At 43.5% G+C, this 21,191-nt stretch overlaps 1 protein-coding gene across 1 annotated transcript in view; it reads right to left on the minus strand.

Moving 5' to 3' along the window:
• The window catches only part of ppp1r13bb (protein phosphatase 1, regulatory subunit 13Bb), a 35,873-nt gene that overhangs the window by 12,037 nt on the left and 2,645 nt on the right, over positions 1–21,191 (minus strand). Inside the window, 9 exon segments of the mRNA XM_035524712.1 lie at positions 101–255; positions 257–282; positions 615–779; positions 1,202–1,398; positions 2,055–2,229; positions 3,656–3,757; positions 14,570–14,640; positions 15,341–15,460; positions 17,738–17,885. Of these exon segments, the coding sequence (XP_035380605.1) occupies positions 101–255; positions 257–282; positions 615–779; positions 1,202–1,398; positions 2,055–2,229; positions 3,656–3,757; positions 14,570–14,640; positions 15,341–15,460; positions 17,738–17,885 (1,159 nt within the window).

Below are 21,191 nucleotides of genomic sequence, written 5' to 3' on the forward strand. Positions count from 1 at the left end.
CAAATACCATTTTGAGACAAAAACGAAGAAATTGTACCTTCATCTCCAAACAAATATTCTCAGTTCAACAATTATGGAAGAATAATATTTTAAGACTGACCTGATTTGGATCGAGCGTGGTTGGCTGGCGCATTCACGCCCAGCGTCTGAGGTTTGAGGGGCTCTGGGGGCATCACGTAGGCATTCTCTGGCCGTGACGGGACCTGGATGTAGGGCCCCACGGCTGCCACACGACCTGTGCTGCCAGGTTGGGGGGGAGGGAGGCTCGCTCGCTCGGTTCAGCTGTAGACAGACAAAAAGAGAGAGAGAGAAACAAACAGTAGAGTTGGAGAGAAAAAGAGGGGGTGAGAGAGAGGAAATGTACAGTAAAGTAAGAGGGGAAAAAAGGGTGAGTGGGAGACAAACAGTAGAGCGGGAGTGAAAAGGTCAACTCATCAGCACCTTCCAAAAACACACAAAACGCTTCCATCACCCTCTGCTTTATCATTTTCAACTGTGTCAAACTCTACACGTCATACTATTAATTTTGACCTACAACAAAAGACCTGTGTGTGTGTGTGTGTGTGTGTGTGTGTGTGTGTGTGTGTGTGTGTATGCTACACTCCTGGCCTTACTGGCAGGTTCTCTTTTTGACGTGCCTCAGCTTTTTTCTTATAGAGGCGTTCCCGGAGCTCGCTGATGCGCTTGTCCATTAGTGTCACCTCCATGTTGCGTTTGTTTAGCAGCTCCTTCTGCTGCTGCAGCTTACTGTTCTGCTCCTGGTTCAGCTTGTTACGGATCTGACGTGCGCGCGCGCACACACACACACACACACACACACACACACACACACACACACACACACACACACACACACTCACAATCATTACAATGGCCACCCAATGGCTAATATAGACATTCAGGGTGTGAATTAATTTGATAGGCATTACAAGTGACAGGCATTATAACTTCATGTTATTCAAAGTGACAACGGCACTGGGCTTGTTACATTAGAGGAGTACTGATTTGTTGAACAAATGCCCATGCAACAATTCACACTTTCACCTGTTGGGGGAGCAATATGATCATGTTATAATAATCATCAAACCAAGCTTCTGTGATTATATCACAGATATTGTTGAAGAAAAAAAAGTGCTTTTTTTGTTTGGGTTTTTTTTTTGGGGGGGGGGGGGGGGGGGGGTACTCTTTGGCGCATGCAGACCTGAAGTTCCTGGTAGAGCTTGCGGAGCTCCAGGGCAGCAGTGCCGGTAATGTGGCCCCCCAGGCCCTGCAGGCCGTTCAGTTTGCCCCTGCGCAGGTCCTCCAGCTGTTGGCTGAGCTGGTCCACACGCAAAACGGCTGCCTGCAGCTCTGCCTGCTTCTCCTGGAACAGCCCGCTGAAGTGCTCGATCTCCGCCGCTAGCACACACACACGAATGCACACGTCAATGCACACACACACAAATGCACTGGTGCCACTCTAAATCTCGCTCTTAGTAGTTAATAATTCCATGAAAATTTAATGCATGGTTCACATGCCAGGATACATGACAGCATATTCTGCTCTACAGTTGTTGCTAGGTTACAGAATCCAAGGTTCAACATTGAGAGGAGAAAACAAAAGGGAACATCATAAGAGACAACTTCTGTAAGCCTGTCACATGAAATGCACATCAGCTAATTAACTAACTGATAAAATAAATCAAGATAAAACATTTTATCAACCAGCCAAATAGTGGTGAGCTAAGACTACTGATGGCCTATATTTAATTGCAGTTAAGAATGTGCGTCACTGGAGCTCATTCCCAGTAGCCACACATGCTTGTGCACTGGGAAACATCCTTACAGCCCAGGATGGGCTCATATGGACTCAAGTGTGTGGGTGACTTTCCCATCTGTGACTGTGGGTTGTATTCACTAGATGGGGAACTAACCTTGAGCTTAAGAACATTCAGTATCTTCAAACCCAAGAGTATGTGAGGACTTGGTTGAGTGTAATGCTTATAAGGGTGACCAGCAGTGACTTCCTTTTCAAGCATGTAACAAAGCGGAAGGGTGTGTAAGAAGGCACATACACAGGTTGCCATTGATGACCTTGCTGTAGTCCACCTGGCCCCTCATGGCACGGATCTTTTTCAGTTTGGTCTCTTGGCTCTCCACGCGCTCCTTCAGCCTCTGCAGCTTCTCCGTTTCAGACACAGCCTGTTGCTGCCGTCGCTCCTGCTGCTTCAGGTACCGCAAACGCTGCTCCTGCACGTGCATGCACACACGGGGAAGGGTAAGACAAGAAAACAGCTACAAGTCTAAGAATTTAGAGTCAAGAGAAATCCGACACGTACGTGCAAACTCACTCGCTTGCACATGTTTACAGGCACCCGGCCACATTACAACCCACCCCACTCTCATCTGGAAAGCGGCTTAATGACTTCCACTGTCTATGGAGCATGAGAAATGTAGGCGGAGAGATGCGTCAATAACTAAAGTGGAAATGCTGCTTAAATGACTACAGAGGGTTCAGAGGCACATGCATGTAACGAATTCAACTCAAGAGGCGTAACCGCACACAGAGCCACACGAACAGGGAGCAGAGTGCCACTCTTGAGTGGTGCAGCTAAATATAGCCCAGGCAGTAGAGGCCTCAGTGGCTGGAAGCTCAGTGGCATCGTAGTCCCATGGGAAAATGGTCCCTCTTGAGCCACAGCTGCTCTAACATCTGGATCAGAACCTGACTCCGCTCTCATCTTCCGAGAGCTGCAGCCAGGGCCGAGCTGCTCCTGGGTCCAGAACCTCGGCGCAATCAGCGCTTGTTAAGTTCACCCATTCCTCGTGTTGAGTTTTGCACCGAATGGGAGAACAGGAGCTCGGTAACTATTTGGCGAGATCCACTGAGAAATGCCTGTGGCGGCAGGCGGGGTGCACTGATAACACTCGCTGCATTGCTGGCTTTGCCTCCGTTTTCTGCTGCAGTTCTGAGTGCTAACATCACCGCAGCGATAAGTGGAGATGAGCTCATCACCTGAGCACACGCCACTGTAAACACCCACTGGGAGCACTGATGACAGCCCATGGCTGAGCTCACACACTTAAAATATGTTACACTCTGCATACAAAAACCCATTATGCCCTTTAAGCTATGTGTGCAGTGGACATCTGGAATCTTTCTTGACAACAGCATAGAGGGTGAGTGTTCCGTAAACTGCAAATTACTGCCAATACACTTGCAAGCTCAACAATCCTTATTTTAGACTGAAATGAAAAGCATTTTTTCACGGGAACTTGGGAACGATGCCCAGACATTATAAAATGACAAACAGACCAATTCTGGCTAAAGTGAACTGTAACTGACGTCTGGTCAACATCCATCCAACAACGGACAAACAGGCTCACGATCATATCTTGTGCGATTACTGCTCTTCAGACATCATACCATTCCTACTACAAACTTAAGATTTAATACTAACAGTGAAATTGTTCAGGCAACAGCTGCGACTAGTCTTGGCACAACCCCCCGACAAACAGTGCTTTCAGCAGGAATGAAACCTACTGCTCTTTTCCTCAACAACAAATCGTCCAGCAGCGCTAGACCTGCGCTTGGTTTCCAGGGCGACAAAAAATGCACTTCCCAACACACAGAGAAAGAGTGGGACCACCCGTAGCACGTGTCTGCGGGGGTTACCTTGGCGACAAGCATCTGCTGCTGAGCCTCGATCTGCTGCTGCTGTCGCGTGGCCATCTCCTGCAGTTCGGAGAGGGTCAGCTCCACACGCGAGCTGCCCACCTGCAGAGGGGGCGGTACAGGGGACGTGGCAGAGAGAGGCGGACGGTTAATCACGAGGAAAAAAGGCCAGGCAAGCTTGGGAAGGGAGGGAGCAACAGGAAGGTTAATTTTGGAAACCTAAGTGACAAAAAAAACCCCACACACCCACACTCCATTAAGTTAGGTGAGCGCTATGTTCTATTTACAGCACCCAGACAGCCACAACACAGCATCTACTTGGACTGGGAACGCCTTGCTTGGACATGCAAATCATAGACGACTGTGCGAAAGAAACTGGGGGCGGCGAGGGGGAGGGAGGTGTGGAAAGAGAGACTGAAAGAAGAGAAGAAAGTGAGTGAGGGAGAAAGAGAGAGAGACAGAATGTGAGCGAGAGAATGAGACAGAGCTCTTGTGTTTGCCATCTGCAGTGCTCAGTGTAGTGAGAATAGGGTGTGAAATGACCTGTGGCTACGTAAACACTCATGGCTTAATTATAGGCGGAGTGCTAACGCTAATCTAGGGCCGCTCTGCTCTGTGCTGAGCTCATCAGAGGGAGGGATGACTCTGCTTTCAGCTGAGAGCAGGTAAACAGGCCTGTGTGAGGGGCAGTGAGCAGGTCCCCAGACTCGTCACTTTGCATTCTGGTTGATAAGAGGGAGCTGTCCATCACAGCCCCTATCACCATGCTGTCGTCATGGCAGCAGAGAAGAACAGCCATGCAGTGAATAGTTAATAAATAAATAAATAAATGAAGGAATAAATAAATGACTAACAATCTAATTCAGACAACACACATTTGCTTCCACAGACAGAAATTTAGATACACCGATACACCACCAATGGCAAAAACAAAGAGGACTATGGAAACATCAGAATAATGAACTAGAGCTTGGCCAGTGACTGAGATTCATATTCAGACACTGCATACAAGCAGGTGTTCCTGGACAAAGTCCGTGTCTCAGCTAGCTGGCTACCCTTTGGCACAAAAAAAAACAAAACAAAAAAAAACTGATGAGTGAAGATGCTCTAGAGGCTGACTAGTTGAAGTTATGCCAATAGGCGATCAATTTGCACCCCCCCCTTTGAGACTTGTGCTGCAAAGTCATGATGAAAGGGTGAGTGAAAGAGAGAGAGAGTATGATATCTGCACCATTTTCAGACTAAACCAAAAAAACTCACAGGAAATGGGACTTGATGGTAACTGGATGGTACATCCTGTTATTACAAAACTTGGAATGCCCACTTTTCTTGGTTGCCGTGGTTGTCATCATTAAGTCCCTGCTAAATCTGCATCAGGGTTCAAGTTTCTTGTAAGAAGCATTTACCTCCTATTCATAAAGTTACTGTGGCAATAATTAGCTCACTGTTGTCAACTTACCGCTGCACTAAAAAGTCACCTGTGTCCTAGGTGAAAGCAAATCAAAATTGACATGTAAATGAAGGCATATTCCACAAAGATTCATGCCAAGGCAGAAGACTGACAAACATTGCATTAATGCATTTGCATTGTAATGCATTGGTAACTTTCACCAAGATAGGAACTGTATGATTGCGCAGAGTTGATGACTTCAGTACTACTACTATATCACGGCAGAGCAGTCTCTCGCCAATCTTAGTTTTTTCTTCTGTTTATACCTAAATTGGTATTTCTCACGACAAATGTCTGTAGCATTCTGGGAGACTGCTCAAGCAAGTCTCCGTCCTGTTCATATGGCCTACAGCAGTTGTAGTTTGCCATCATGCTCACTCCAGACCAAAAATGGGCCGTTTAAAAAAATAAAATTGTCATCTAGCTATGTAGATGCATGTGCAGAATTTTGTTGATTTTCATATGTAAATCAAGCATCATTTGAGAAAAGATCAACCAATCCACATCAGCTTCTTACAGGAGACATATCATTGGACAGGTTCAGGTGGTATTTGTGGAGCAGTGTTGAATGAATCTAATGTCATATGCAAATTAAGACACAGTGTGGTAGTACAATGTATCAAGCAAACACCACACCGGCAATGAACATTTATGAATGAGGATGTTTGTTTGAGGCGCTACTTTCTGTTAACTACAAATCTGGCAGCCGGTTTTATGAACTTGGCCCATTATGTTCTGCACATCAAAACGCAAGGGAGATTTTTCTCTTCTCCTATATGTCTTGCATCTTTTGATCAAAGCTTTACAGCTGTTGTCTTTACAGTTGCACTACCACTGGGGAATAGCCTTTTAGGTACGATGTTCGATTTCCCACCGTGAGCTGTGCTACTTGGATGTCCTAACTGGAACCCACACATGCAATCAGACTGCGAGAAGGAGGAAGTCCGGCAGAGAGTGAAGCTTGGACACTTACACAGGTTACAGAACCATGTGACCTGCGAGCACTACTCAGCCAGGGTGCCACTAATTCTACATGGCTAAAATAAGATGTGAACACAATGGGGCAGAATTAGTTTTGTGACATCCAACCAATTCTGAGTGTGCATACATGTATGTGCTTGCACGCAAAAGTGTTACTGAATGAAAATTGAAAGGAAAGCTAGCTTTATCGACATAAACAGCAGAACAGGAAGTGAAATTCCCACACAATTCAGCAGAGGATAATTATTTTACAATGTTCAAAATGTTACGTAATCCAAACACATGTTTGTAATTGAGTGCTATAACTCAACTTACTGGTTATATCACTGTAATAGTCATCAATCAATTCTCATATAATAACATATGGTAATAACTGTCATGCAAAGGTTTGGAGATTTAGAGCATTGTTGGGTCACCCACAGCCAGGGGCTAAATCTATTTATAGCCAAACTAATATCATCTATTCAGATAATTCATATGTTATTGACATTTATCTTAATGAGAAATTTGAGATATATGCTGTATGTGTTTTGCATATGATTCTTATATTCAACTTCTTTTTTTTTTCCCCCCCAGAAACAGCATCATAATCATGCATTTGGACACTGATTATGTCACAAAAAATGCAGGCACGACGGCAGCTATAAAAGTCAACTTAACATGGCTTTATTTGAAGCTTTACAATTGTCACTTCAAGTTCAAATGAGTGTGAGAGTGCTGTCTGAGCAGAAGGTAAAATATTTTTTTGTGATAACCTTCTTTCTTGAGGTAACAATCCTTGCTTCAATATATAAACACAGAAAACAACACAAAATGAATATTTCACAACTGATGTCCAATCTAATCTATAGCAATGCATCTTTATATCACATAACTTAATGTAGATTAATTCTGATGAAACCTGCAGCATCTACTATGCCTATGTGGTTATATCATACACCCTCATATACTTTAAATATGTCTAGTAGACAACGTGCAGTGAAAGAATGTACCTGCTGAGCGTTTCCCCATGTTATTCTGCAGGAGCGCACTTTTATTTTACTGCAATGCCCCGCGGCCGTCATATCTTGTATTGCCTCCATGTGTTTAAATTCCATCTCGCAACCGTACATCCAGCAATTGCGAAGTTACTTAAAAGGTGTTTAAATAGGCAAAAGAGACAAACAAAACAAAACCTACGAATGCAATTTGAATAGCACGAAAACGTCGCTGCGCGTTAAGAGGTACGCGCCTGCCTTTCACCAACTCGTAGGGGATTAGTGACTCCCTCCACGCCAACTAACGCTCTCGGCACTAAACAGCACTCACTAACGGTTAGCGATCGAGACAAACACGTCTACCGAGGCGCGACCAGGTGCAAATCAAATGAATGAAAAAAAAAAAATAAATATATATATATATATATATATATATATTTATACACACACACACACATATAACGTCATTTTAAAATCGGCACGACGTACTGATTTTTGTTATCACAGTAACAATACATATAGCCGCTGTATTTCCCCCTTACTGAAGTAACTCGTACACTCAGCTCAGTAGACCGCGTCGCTCACAGGCGTTTCATTTCTTCTTTATGTTGTCGCTTGAATGCGGACCGTATTATTTTGTATTGCATAGGATCGTCATTTATAATTCTCAGATATATATCAAATGACCAGAGATCAAGTTTGTGCTAAAAAGATAAATAACGACGGAGATAAATAATGACTTATATTTACAAATGAGACATCCACAAATCCTCACATCTACAAATCACTTTTAACTAGCCAAATTACTGGTAAAATTTTTAACACGACAGAATGCATTTTACTATATTCCTGAAAACCTGCTTCCATTAAATATTTAACCAGTTCTCCAAAATAAAATGAAATGTCTGGAACCCTTAATTTGCCATATTACAAATTACATGAAGCCCTAAGATAATCGTAACTCCAAGATGATAACTGTAGCTTTAAGTAATTGCTACTGAAGTTCACAATAGCTCAATAATTATCCATTCTGCTGCATACAGTAGATTCCTCAGTGCCCTGGTTCAGCAGTATTCACAGTCTGTAGGCACCAGCAGCCCTCTGGCCAATCACAAGCTGAAAGTCTGTTAACTGTTTCGCCTTAATCTGAGAAACTGTATGAATTCCATCACAAATGCTATTTTGCACAGTCAGTGCAGCTAAAGTATCTTATTCTAAAACAGTTAATTGTAAAATTGCTTATTAAATCATACAAATCTTGACAAAAGCCAAGAAACGTATGGGTCCAGTACATGCCCATTTAAAAAAGTTTTTAGCTCAGCTCAGCACAACTTAGCAGAGTTCATGATCAATAATGACACACTTTTGTTCTCTCAGCAGGGTGAACTTCATGGCACACCTCCAGATTTCATTACCACAGAAATGACCTGACTCAGTCTGCATTGGGAGCGAGTCAAGGCTTAAAAGGCGACCATGTCAGCCCGTGTTTGCAAACACAGCGGACCCTGTATATCGCAGTAACACAGCCACCAAAGCGAACGTCTCCTTGGCAATGCGGCTCAAAGGAACAGCATGCAGAGCAGACTGATTGGATTATCTGCATGTCCTGAGGGTGGGGCAACCTTCATTTTTCCATAGTCTCTATAAAGTCTCTGTCAAGGTCTGGCCTAACCCTGCCTGGTCTCTCACTCCCACTCTCCCTTACCAGATGCAGTTGTGCAAACACTGACGGCCATCTCTAGGGAACAGAAGAGCAGGCTGTGACCGCAGGCATCAGTATAGGAGCGAAACCTGATACATGTTTAAACAGGAATCCAGACATGAGAGCACATATCGGGGAGAGCTGAAACTGATTTACAGGACCATATACAGTGCTCACCTACAGTGCTGACTGGATATTCTATCCACGTTAATACAAGGAAATACAGGGAATGCAATTTACAGCAAAAGAAGATTTGGATGGTGCTTTTCATATCGTATCTACCGCCAACTAGCATTTCAACAGGCACACGAGCTGGGGGGGGGGGGGGTGTATTTTCTTTTTCGGTTTCTTGGTCACACATGCAGGGAGTAACCCAACCCATATGCAGACAGTAACCCAAAAAGTGACAAAAGGAAACAGGTCAGTGGGAAGCTTTGGTAGACACAGAGCTGGTGCCTTCTCTAGAGCCCATGGCTATGTTCTACACAGCATGAGACACTGGTACGGTCAGTTGATCATGAGAAACTACAATCCCAGTGCAGTGGAAGGGTGGAGCGCCATGTCCAGAGGCCTTCCTTACTGCAGCATTGCATTTGATTGCTCATCCCGAAGGTAGCAACCAAGAAAAAAATAATCCAGAAAGAGTACTCAGCATGAAGACTGAATGTAGAGTAGATGGAGTAAGTCCTATTTTCAACATTCATCTGGCAATAAACATACAAGTGGAATAGTTTGATTTCCAAACCTACAACCTAGCAGACTATTCACCAAAGTCATTTTTGTTGCACATAAGCACCTAAAGCGGCAGTAGGTCTGTATCTCATCCATGGCCTCTTATTAATGGCCAGTATCTGACCACAGCACACTTTTTGCTGGATATTTTGGGGTCTTCCAGCCAAATTACTTTCTACCCACCAAAATGATAAGTAATTAAGCATCCAGAAAGTGTATGAACAAGGCAGGGGACTCAAGGTAGGTGGCTGGTGAGTGGATTAATTGTTTAGTTTCATTATGTTTAAAGTATGAAAGAGCAGCATGAAAAATCATCCAGAAATGCCAACAAGGCCATTTAACGTGAGGCCTGACTGAGCAGGGGTTGCTGACTAGCTCACTAAATCTGCTGCATTCTGGAAAAATTGCACACTGCACATCATTTTTGTGGATACTTACAACTTACGCAAACCAAACCTGGCTGGAGACCTTTACTTGCATGTCAGCAATGAGCCTCTGTACTAATTTAGATGGGTCTGAGGGCAGACATGTTAGCTGTAGGCTGTGAGAGCAGACAAATGCCGTACCATTTTTTGAAATAAAATGTCAGGGATTCTAAGAACAGATAAAATAACACAAAGAAATGTGACAAGGAAAAACCACAAGGCTTTTAAGTCCCACAAATACATCTATAAATTATGTTTAGTAAAAACTCATGACATGAAAAACTTGAATGAAAAATTGTCTTGCCATAAGGCTTAGTTCTATACAGTAGTCAGATACTGGCATCACATTAAGAGCTATTCAAGTCTTACAAAAAGCATCAAAACTGCACAGGGACTGCTTTTCATGCCAAGATCATCTGTAGTTGGCCAGGAATGTACAAGTTCTGGCAGGCTGGCTAAACCCACATCCACAAACAGAACTTAATTAATAACACCAAAATTGTGTTCCCATTTAACACGTTTTTAAAAATCCAGAGAACTGATCAACAATATGCTACAGATTATACAACAATAAAACTATAATATTAAAAAAGGGTTCTAAATTATCTAACAATAATATCTCACAAAAAACCCCCAACAAACCCCCCCCCCAAACATAAGCAGTCATTGCTTAAGATTGACTGCATTTTTTACATGCAGTTTTACTAGTTTAGACACGGTGTGAGAGATCTGAGGAAAAACACTGGGAGTATAAAGAAAAGCCTGAAACATGCGATCCCTGCAGAGAGAATCTGCCCACACAGACAAAGACTGCTTCAGCTCTGTCAGAGTTATACTGCCCACACGGTCCTGAGTGCTGCAGCTCCATAGCCCATGCTCACGATGGACAGCAGGCCCACACGCAGCAGAAATGGCCTTCGTATGAACCTGCAACCCTCAAACAGCCCGAGTATACTCCTTTCATCTCTCACAGAGCTTCAAATTTTCCCCATCACTTCACTCAGCGGGGGCTTAGCCTGCAAACTAAAAACAACCACCACCACCACCACACTAGCCAGCAGGACTACAAAGGTAATATCATACGGATGACTTAAAATAAGGCAGAAAGGTACGCAATCTAAACAACACAACAGCTTAACAGTGCATGAAACAGGGACATATTAGCTAGCTGTTCCAACAGGGAGCCGGAGTAGCCTTACCTCACGTTCTGCTTGCCCCTCCCAACACTCAGAGCAGATCTGCCTGTGTAGGTGCTAGGTCTGCCGGGCCAAGTGTGGATGGAGAGATGGACAAATGGCAAGGACGAATGGAGAGAGAGCGGAGAGATAAGAGTGCAGAGACAAGTAAAAAAGGCTAATGAGTCTGGGGAAGACGAGCTAGGAGCAGAGCACCACCGGCACAAGGTAGCGCCAGCGCACCAGGACACCCATGGAGGGGCCGAGAGAGAGAGACGTACACAGACAGGGTGCACACGTGTTAACGAGTGAAGTGATGAGAGGGAATGTGAGGAGGAGACCACCCACTGGCATTTGAAGGGAGATGGGCAACTCCCATTTAGGTTAAGTGTGTGTCCAGGGAGCACAGGAGTGAGGAGTGAGACTATGACAGATGTCAAGTAAGTGTGTGTGTGTGTGTGTGTGTGTGGGGTGGGGGGGGGGGACGACAGAGGAGGTGACAAGAACACTGAGGGTCTTAAACTGTAAAGGAGCAACAGGACAATAACACCACAAAAAACCCCCAAAAAAAACAAGCAACCAGGCAAGCCTTTGTTTTATAAAAAATATTAACAGCACACCAGAAAAGCTTGAATGAAGCAAGGAGTTTGAATGGTCTTCCACGTCTCACCAATAGTCACGGCATGGCAAGGAAAGTTTATATAGCACCTTTCATATACTGAGATCGAAATGCCTTACAAATGAGAAAATCCAAAGAGAATTAAATGTAATTAAGTTTAACAGGATGCAAAAGGAATACAAATTAAAAGCTTGATTAAAACATGATTAAAATATTATTTACAGAGATGAAACGAAAAATTAAATAAAAAGTGAATTATCAAGTTTTCTGTAGAGTGCAAAACCATTAGTCTGGTTCATACTTTACAGCTGTTAGTTATAGACACAGTTAACAATAAATGTTAAACACAAAGTCCTTTGTAACAATCCTTTGTAACATAGGCTTTGCCCAGAGTGCTTGACTGCAGTGTCCAAGAAGCCACCAAGCCGCCAACATGTTAAAATGAGTCCTATCTTTAAATGTTGCATGGCTAGGTAGTTAGGAAATGTGCTTGGCTTGCTAATAGCGGCTCGTGTCTGCAAGCCCTGAGCAGCAAAAATCTATTTTATCCCCCTCTTCCACACTAAGCAGATTGTGCCAAATTAAGAATTACAATAATCACCATATAATTAATCACCACCATAAATATTGTCATAAACAAAATCACAAGAGTCCATTTTACAAGCCAAGTTAGGATTAAAACACATCCCCAACAAAGCAACATGCTAATGTTTGGGAAAATAATTTTTGGACTGAATCTTCCCATATAACTACTTACGTGATGAATGGGAAAACAGTGATCACTCTTCACAGGCTGCAAAGTGTTTATTGGGTCTTCACTGGCAGCCCATTTCAGGTCTACTGCTAAGTACTGTGCAGTTGTGCTGAGAGCACTCACACACGCACAATTCAACAATAAGACCCAGTTAGTCAGTCATTTTCATCAGAGAGCAAAAATGCCACTTCTAGGCTGCCAAAAATAACCCATCTCTTATGAGGTTCACCTGTACAGAATCTCTCTTGTTCTCTCTCCGTCTCCGACACACACACACACACACACACACACACACACACACACACACACACACACACACACACACACACACACACACACACACACACACACACACACACCATATTACTGCTAATCATGAGTACAGTCCATGTGCCTGCTGAGGTTAGTGCACAGCAGAGTAGGAAGGCATTACTTTAAGTATGGGGATGTGCTGAATGAAGCTTGGTCATGTTTATGGGAGAGGCAGGCAAAAACAAGGCTCTGGGAGTTAACCAGCAGCAAGGCGTCATGCGGTTAAAGAGCCCAATCCAACACAGCAGTCACAGCAGACTACTAGCTCTGACTGTAACAGACACTCACACTCATCTTCCTGCTGTTCACACTGAAAAATACACAGCACCGACTGAGTGTGCTTCAGGACAATAACACATTTAAAACTGTGTGACAACTATAAAGCAAGCTAAAGACCAAAGACCAAGTACCAAGCAAAATGTCAATACCATGTGTGCATCAGCCTATTCTGGAAGCTCAGGAGCCTGTCAAGTAAAGATTCCATGACATACTGCCCTTCAGCACAACGGCCATACTGAACCAGAGTGGGCAAGCAAAACCACTTAATTAAATCAAGACTAACAATATCAGAGGTGACATTCACATCGGGGGCTTGAGCGATAGTGTGATACAGCCCTGCACAGTCAAGTGGTTTCCCTACGCATCACTCCTGACTCAGTTTTCATGCTCTTCATAAGCCACGCTTAGGACACCCCTGCTGTGTATACAAATACTCAATGGACCGGCAAAGTAAACGGCAACGAAGTGAAAGGAAACTCAAACAGCCGACCTCACTAGCCAAGCCAGCAGGAACAGTAATGCTACTCTCTGGAGACCCCTGGGCCTGTCAGTGCCAGGACAGTGTGCTCATCACCGGTACATACTCTCCATGCATGAACAGTGGCAGCTAGCATATCCTCACTAATCAGCTCCCTAGCTAACCACCTCGAGCAGAGGTAGTGACGCACGACCTCTGCGGTCTGTCACTCCCTCCCTCAAGACACGGAGATAACAGCGGTGCAAAGTGTATGAAACAAAGATGGGATGGGATTGGGGGGGGGGGGGAGAGATAGAGACACGACATCAGTGGGAGACTCATAAAGAGGCTCTTATCTCCTGCTTTGTTGATCGGCAAGCCCTCTGCCTCCCTTAAGGTAAAATTAGTTCCGCTTCCTGGAGCACTGCTTTTCCCCTGCCAGGATCTGGGCCAGATGGATGAAGACAGAAGGATGCTGAAGGACGCTCTTATCATCAAGTAGATCATGAGGAGAGGAAAAAAAAAGAGAGAGAGAAAAACACCCATCCCAAGAAAAGAATAGTGTGCGCACATATGGAGCACTCCTGCGAAAGCTGCATGCAGAGGGCAGTGCGCAGAGCAAATGCAGCTCACTGTGCTGGCTGTCTCATTAGACAGCTGCAGATGACTTTTGCTAAAAGCTGCAACACTGAAGGGTGCCATTTCAGAAGTCACGACTTGAACGAGCAAATCACTGAACTAGAAATAGCACCTGGACATTAATCAAGCAAGCAAGTCTGAAACTACTGGCGCTTCAATGTAACTTGTACATGAATAGCTCGGATGGTTGACATTCTTCAAACGCTGGTATAGAAGTATTATTGTATGGAAGTGAAAGTGTCATGGCAGACAATCCTCTGTATCAGCAAATCAACATGGCTCATGCCATTACAGGGGTCACCCCTCTAAGACGTCATGTTAAAACGTGTCTGAACATTTGAGTGGACACAGATTTGAAAAGGGTGTGATGTTACAGGAAGGTTTTTAACACGGCGACCCTAGTGGAGCATACCCCGTTCTCGTTGTGTTTATCCGAGCTGTTTCCAGTTCTTCTGCTGGCCTGCTCCTGAGACTGCTGGCTACCTGCAAACACAGGAGAGACCAACACCATGCTGAATTCAGCCAAAGAGAAGCTCCTATACTGAAAGTACTCGAGAACAGTGATGTTTTCATCTTTGCCTGGCGTGTCATTAGAAGAACAGGTTGAAAAGTATGAGCCCTGTCTGTCATTATTATTTCACATATACGCATGCCCGCACATACACACACACACAGTGTAAGAGAAGCAGGAAATGTAGAATCTCAGGACAAGCTTGGATTTTTGCACATAGCATTCAGTAAGCGATCAACAAGCTGCCACAGCTCTGAAGCATATCATACTGAATTCAATACAAATGTAAAAATAAGTAAATAATAAAGTGCGTTAAATATCAGACTGCATATGTGGCATAAGTTCATGAGTGTTGAGACAGCATGGGTGAACCTGTCTAAAAAGGATGCCTGGGGAAACAGATATGCAGTCACATTACACAGCAAGCTTCTTACTTATGGAACCATCACTTAGCTGCTTTCCTGCCCCACATGGAGGGGCAGCAGGATGGCCAAAGTGCCATATTACAATCTGTCCCCAGGCCAGTCATGCTAAATAAAGCTCTGCCTTCATAACATAAAGCAGCAGGAGCTAAATCCAGCCCTGGCCTATGTATGCTTTCCAGAAGGCCAGCAGTCTTACTCGTGTCAGCCAGGGTGTGGAAAGGCGAGCGTGAGCAGCATCGGCGCTCACCTTGGTCACTGCTCTCAGTCGGAGAGTCCTCGTGCCGCAAGAAGAACTTCACTTCCTGCTTCCTGGGGCCCCACTTCTGCAGGTGTTCATACATCATGTGGTCAAAAGGGATCGGCCTCTCTGTGAGGGACAAAGATTACACTTTCAGGGGCCTCAGCAGGAGTATCGGTGATGGACATCATCAGGCCTTCACATGAAAACACAGCTTTCGTATCTCTAGGGACCCGAAGCAAACGGATGTAAGAGCGGGGATAAAACAAAAAATTTAAAAAACGGGTTGAAGGTAAGGACAGGGCAGATGGTGTGTCTCCATCTCGTCAAAGCCAGACATGCTTTCCTGACACTACACAGAGGAATTAAGAAGGGAGACAGAACCACACCCAACAAGGGTGCAGGCACGCGCACACCAGAGATGTAAAGGCCGAATCAAATGTGGCTTCTTGCCAGAAGAACAGAGTGGGTTAAAATATATCATTAAAATATATTCCCGTGTTCAGAGACATCTGGAGCTAAAGCCGAAACACACAGGAGGCGGCCAGACAGAGAGAAACTGAAGATAATCTATTTGCGGGGGAAGGCAAGCACATTGAGGATAAAGTTTCTCTATGTTTATCATGTTTATTTATCTGTTTGAGAGTTTGGGGAGCAGCACAGAACTTTATTGCTCATTAGAATGTTAGGCATTGAACAGCCCAACACTGTTGTTTGCCCTCGTCAACATTTTTCCAAAGACTGGGCCAGTGGGCCACGTTTTTGAACCTACGCCTGCCTACTACCAGTTCCGTCAGTCTGATCTCAGCTCCGCAGGGAAGTCTTTTCTGTTCTTTGGGGGCGGGTGTGGGAGTGGTAGAACTGACTACAGAGTAGCACAAGAACAGCACACTCATCACCTTTAGTCATGCATGCAAGAGTAGGCCGCTGGCCAGGAGTGGTGCAGGGGCAGATGGAGTGACTGGGTGCAGGAGGTGACAAGAACCCATCCACACAGGAAGGGTGGCTTAGTACCAGTATGCAGCAAAGAAGTGATGGACTGCACACAGATGGCATGCTATGAGAGAGCGGAAATCACAGGAATACAAAGTCACAAACTGCAAGACCGTTTGAGAACAGATGGAGCGAGTGGTTGTCTGACAACTTATACATGAACAAAATGCATAAATGTGCACAATGCAATAGGAAATCAGATGCAATTACATTCACACAGCAAACTGCTGGTGGACGGTCATCTAATGCTAAACAAACTACAACTTTCTACAACCTGTACTGGAAGCAAGGGTGCAATCAGGGGGTCATGTGGAAATGAAATTGCTTAAATAGAATTACTAACTCAAAGATGTACAAAGGTTTGGCGAGGTGAGCAGTATTTATGTAACTCTGGCCATATACTGTAATGGGAGGACATTAAATTGAGGCCAGTGGTGTGCTGCAAGCAATCACTGTGACGCACTCTCGAGTAATGGAGTTAGTGTCAGTAGTACGGCTAGAAGCTGCAGTGATGGACATTTTGTTGGACACAAAATGACATTTTGTTGAACATGATGATGAGCACACCCCAAAGAAAGGACTCTGCAAATTATAGAGAGAAGCTTTTTACTTGTAGTTTTTGAAAAGATAAAAAGAAAAAGAAAGAAGAAGATGGAAGAAGAAGAAACATGAACGTGGCAATGAAAACACTGGTATACGTCTCTGGCAATGAGAACTCTGGTATACATCTCTGGTAACGAACACTGGTATGCGTCTCTGGTAACGAGAACACTGGTATGCGTCCCCCCAACAATTTCACCAGAAAGTGTGAAGACTAGTCATGGTAGGTTATAGAATGCTATAGATGATGTGCAGGTGTTAATAAGCACACAATATTTACAGAGACATAACCTACTTACTTATGGCTATGTAGACTTTACATTTACGGAATCTCGCTGATGCTTTTATCCAAAGCGACTTACAATTATGACTGAGTACAACTTGAACAGTGGCAACTTGGCAGTGGTGGGGCTCGAACCAGCAACCTTCCAATTACAAGCCAACTACCTTAACCACTGAGCTACCACTGCCCTGTAAAATTCCTTCTGTGCTCATTTTGTTGGGTCATTGGCTCACAACTTATGTATAAAAGCCAAAATGAATGTTGGCACAAATAAATACTGAGACCAACAAGCAGAGCACAGCACCACACATACAGTGTCCCCCAGGCTGGGAACTGCAAACATATTTCCCCTACAACTATACTGTCAACCTCATTTTAAACATACATATCCACAGATGTGCCCCAAACTCTGCATTCTCCCAGCCACACCCAGATCATGTAATAAAAATATTATCTTTGCAGGCCGGGGGTGAAGTGAAGTGCAGCGGCTATAATGAACAGAAGGTGGCAACAGGAGGAGAGGGACGTACCATTGCCACGCCACACTTCAGCCAGGTGGCAACCACTCTCACCCGGCTCCTTACAGAACTCCACCACATCACGACACGTCGTCTCCGGGGTGATGGGCACCTCCGTCAGTGCCTGCTCACCATCGCTCAGGTACACTGTCAGAATCATCTGGGAGGAGGCGGGAGAGACAAAAGAGGAGAATAATATACATCACATGAATACAAGCTATTCAGCTTATATAGCCCATCATAACGCAGTCCACCGAGAATGTACGGTTTTCATATCCTAGCCTAGCAATAATGCACCGCAATCACAATCATAGTGTGTCTGTGTGCCTTATAAGGTCTATTTACAGAATATTAGTATCTCACACCTTTCATTTTGGGCCGGAGTCCTAATCATTGAGTCTAAAGCTAACTTTCAGAACCTCCATTAACTTTGTAATTTAGTTGTAATGAGCTTCACTCTGTGTGAGAGAGCACCAGGATCTGTACAAGGGTCCAACTCACTCCATCTGTTGAACCACTAGGGGGCAAAAACACCATTTAGACAATTCAGCAATGATTATGACTGGCAGGTACCCAGCAAGCAAACAAAGGGATAGAAGTCTAATACTAAACATTCCTTCATTTGAATCAAACCAAGGGAGCATAAAGACAGCTGGCAGCAGGGCTGAGCTTTGCCCTAAAGCCGTTTCCATGACATGCTAAAAGCCCTGGCAGCCACTCAGCATTAGTCAGAGGTGCTGTGTCATTACTGAAAGATATGGTGTCCCCAGGGAAGCGGCCTCTTTCCTCGATCCACCCACACTGCAACAAGGCACACTGATTAAGGAGGAAAATCAACTAGAATGTGTCAGACTGATTGACAGGTAGTTATCACAGGTCTAGGAGTGACAGAACTGAGCAGTAAGCTATAGTGTAGGGAGGGGAGACGCTGGCGATGTACACATTACTCCTCCCATTTCTCAAGATCCCTGGTGTTGACCGTGGGACACAAGGATATTTACACCAGTGGAACTAGTGTTGGCCTGTGATATTTCGTTTGCCTGTGTCAGGTTATCACGTTATGATAGAGATACACAAGCAGATAAAAATGCGCACACACAAACACACACACAGAGACAAATGGGATCCAAAGTTTTACATAGGCTGTTGGGCTTTGTTAACAATCTGTACCATATGCAAAACAGAAAATAAACAAATTATTCCAAAACCTTCCATTTTCTGTATTTACAATACACTGCAACAACAGATTGCAGTTATAGCATTACCACATGTAAACCCAAATATTCAAAAATGGATGACACAGCAAGGGATTGTGACTAAGATTTCAAATAATAACCTCAAATTTAAAAAAAATCAGAGTGGAATTAGAGGGCCAATATTTGTCTAAACTGACATGGACAATAAAAACACTTGGATGAAAACAGTTTAAATCATTTTGACTTTAATATTTAATTGTAAATGAAAATAATAAATCATCCATAAATGATGATGATCATTCTGCTCTGAAAGTACTCTTTAGGAACATGGCATCATTAATTTTCAAAACAATTGTGTCAACGATGCTGTAAGTGTTTACTAAAGGAAATGGAAGGACTAGTATGCCAACTATTCATTAAGTGAGCCAAAAGATCAGTTTACCTTTGACTACACACGCACACACACGCATGTGGGGCACTGATGCAGAAAGCCACTCCAAGTACAGGTGTATGTAAACATATGAAGAACTCTTTCACTCCAAATATCAAATCAGCTGTCAATAATAAGTATTTGTGAAAATCCTGCCAGGAAAATATCAAATTAACCCGCTGAATACTACAAATCGCAATATCAGAAGGGATTTATACACAGGAATCAGGAACAATGTAGAAATTAATAAATAATATTATTGTTGTTTTTATAAAAACTGATGCGCAGTCAGTCATGCACACAGTGTGCAGGTGTGTGTAGCACAAAAAGAAAATGCTCAAACATACAAAGGGAAAGTACAGTATTGGAGCCCTTTGTCATCTGTGAAAAGCGGGATGATCTTTAAATGCCAAAAAATAAATAAATTAATTAAAAAACAAACAAACAAAAAAAAACCCGACTCAGAGGATTTTCACAAGACTTTAGAAGGATTCAGAGGCTTATGTGCATACACATTCACTCACACACTACCCCAAAACAGACCACATGAGACCAGTATTAAAGAGGCTATGTAACAGTACAGTCACTGTTAAGGTAAGACTAAATGGAGCTATCTAAAGGCACCTAAATAGAGAACTCAAAAATAATAAAACAATAATAAAATACTTGATGAGCTCATATCTCTATGATAGCAGTTTAAACTTACTGGGCTTGTCTACGTAGTTTACAGCACATTTCTTAACTTGATGACCTTGGTCTAGTTATGATTACAGTTATGTGCAAAATAATAGCAGTCTAACATCACTAATGTATTTAATTACTGATTTTGGCAGAAGAGATAATACAACATGGGAAAAAAAATAATCATGACTAGGTGTAGCCGAATAATGGGCAACCAACAGAATCAGTAGTCATGACATGCACGTTGCTAATTGGGTGTAACTGACTCATTTAATGAAAGGGGTGTGTTAAAAATTAATAGCAGTTTGGAGTTCAATTAGTGAGGTCATGCATACTATGAAGAAATAGGTGTCAATCTTGGCCCTTATTTAAAGAAGTAGGGCAGCAAATGTTGTACCTGCTGGTTTTAGCCAGTAAAATGGCTCATCCCAGACATTGTACCAATGGAGACAGTACTTTGATCAAGAAGTTCATTGGAGAGGGGAAAACGTATAAAGAAGTGCAGAAAATAATTGGCCGCTCAGCTAAAATGATCTCAAATGCTTTAAAATGGCAAACAAAACCCAAAACACGTAGTAGGAAAGGAAATACTACCATCCACATAGATCATATAATAACAAAAATGGCAAAGAAGCATCCAATGATCAGCTCCAGGGAACTCAAAGAAGATCTTAAGTTACCTGAGAGTACTGCAACAATCAGAAGACACCTATGTGAAGCCAAACTATTTGCAAGAAACCCTCGTAAAGTACCATTGCTGAAAAAAAGGTGTGTGTTGGAAAGGTTACAGTTTGCCAAAGAACATGTTGACTGGCCTAAAGAGAAGTGGGACAACATTCTATGGACAGATGAGAGCAAGATTGTTGGGTCTAAAGGCCAAAAAACAGTTTGTGAGATGACCCATAAACACTGAATCCAAGCCAAAAGTACACTGTGAAGACTGTAAAACATGGAGGTGCAAGCATAATAGTTTGGGGATGTTTCTCATACTTTGGAGTCAGACACATTTATCGCATATCAGGCACCATGGACCAGTTTGAATATATCAAAATACTGGAAGAGGTCATGTTGCCTTATGCTGAAGAAGAAATGCCCTTGAAATGGGTGTTTCAGCAGGACAACGACCCCAAACACACCAGCAAGTGGGCAACATCCTGAT

This window comes from Electrophorus electricus, chromosome 3 (assembly GCF_013358815.1).
Source record: "Electrophorus electricus isolate fEleEle1 chromosome 3, fEleEle1.pri, whole genome shotgun sequence".
NCBI lineage: Eukaryota > Metazoa > Chordata > Actinopteri > Gymnotiformes > Gymnotidae > Electrophorus > Electrophorus electricus.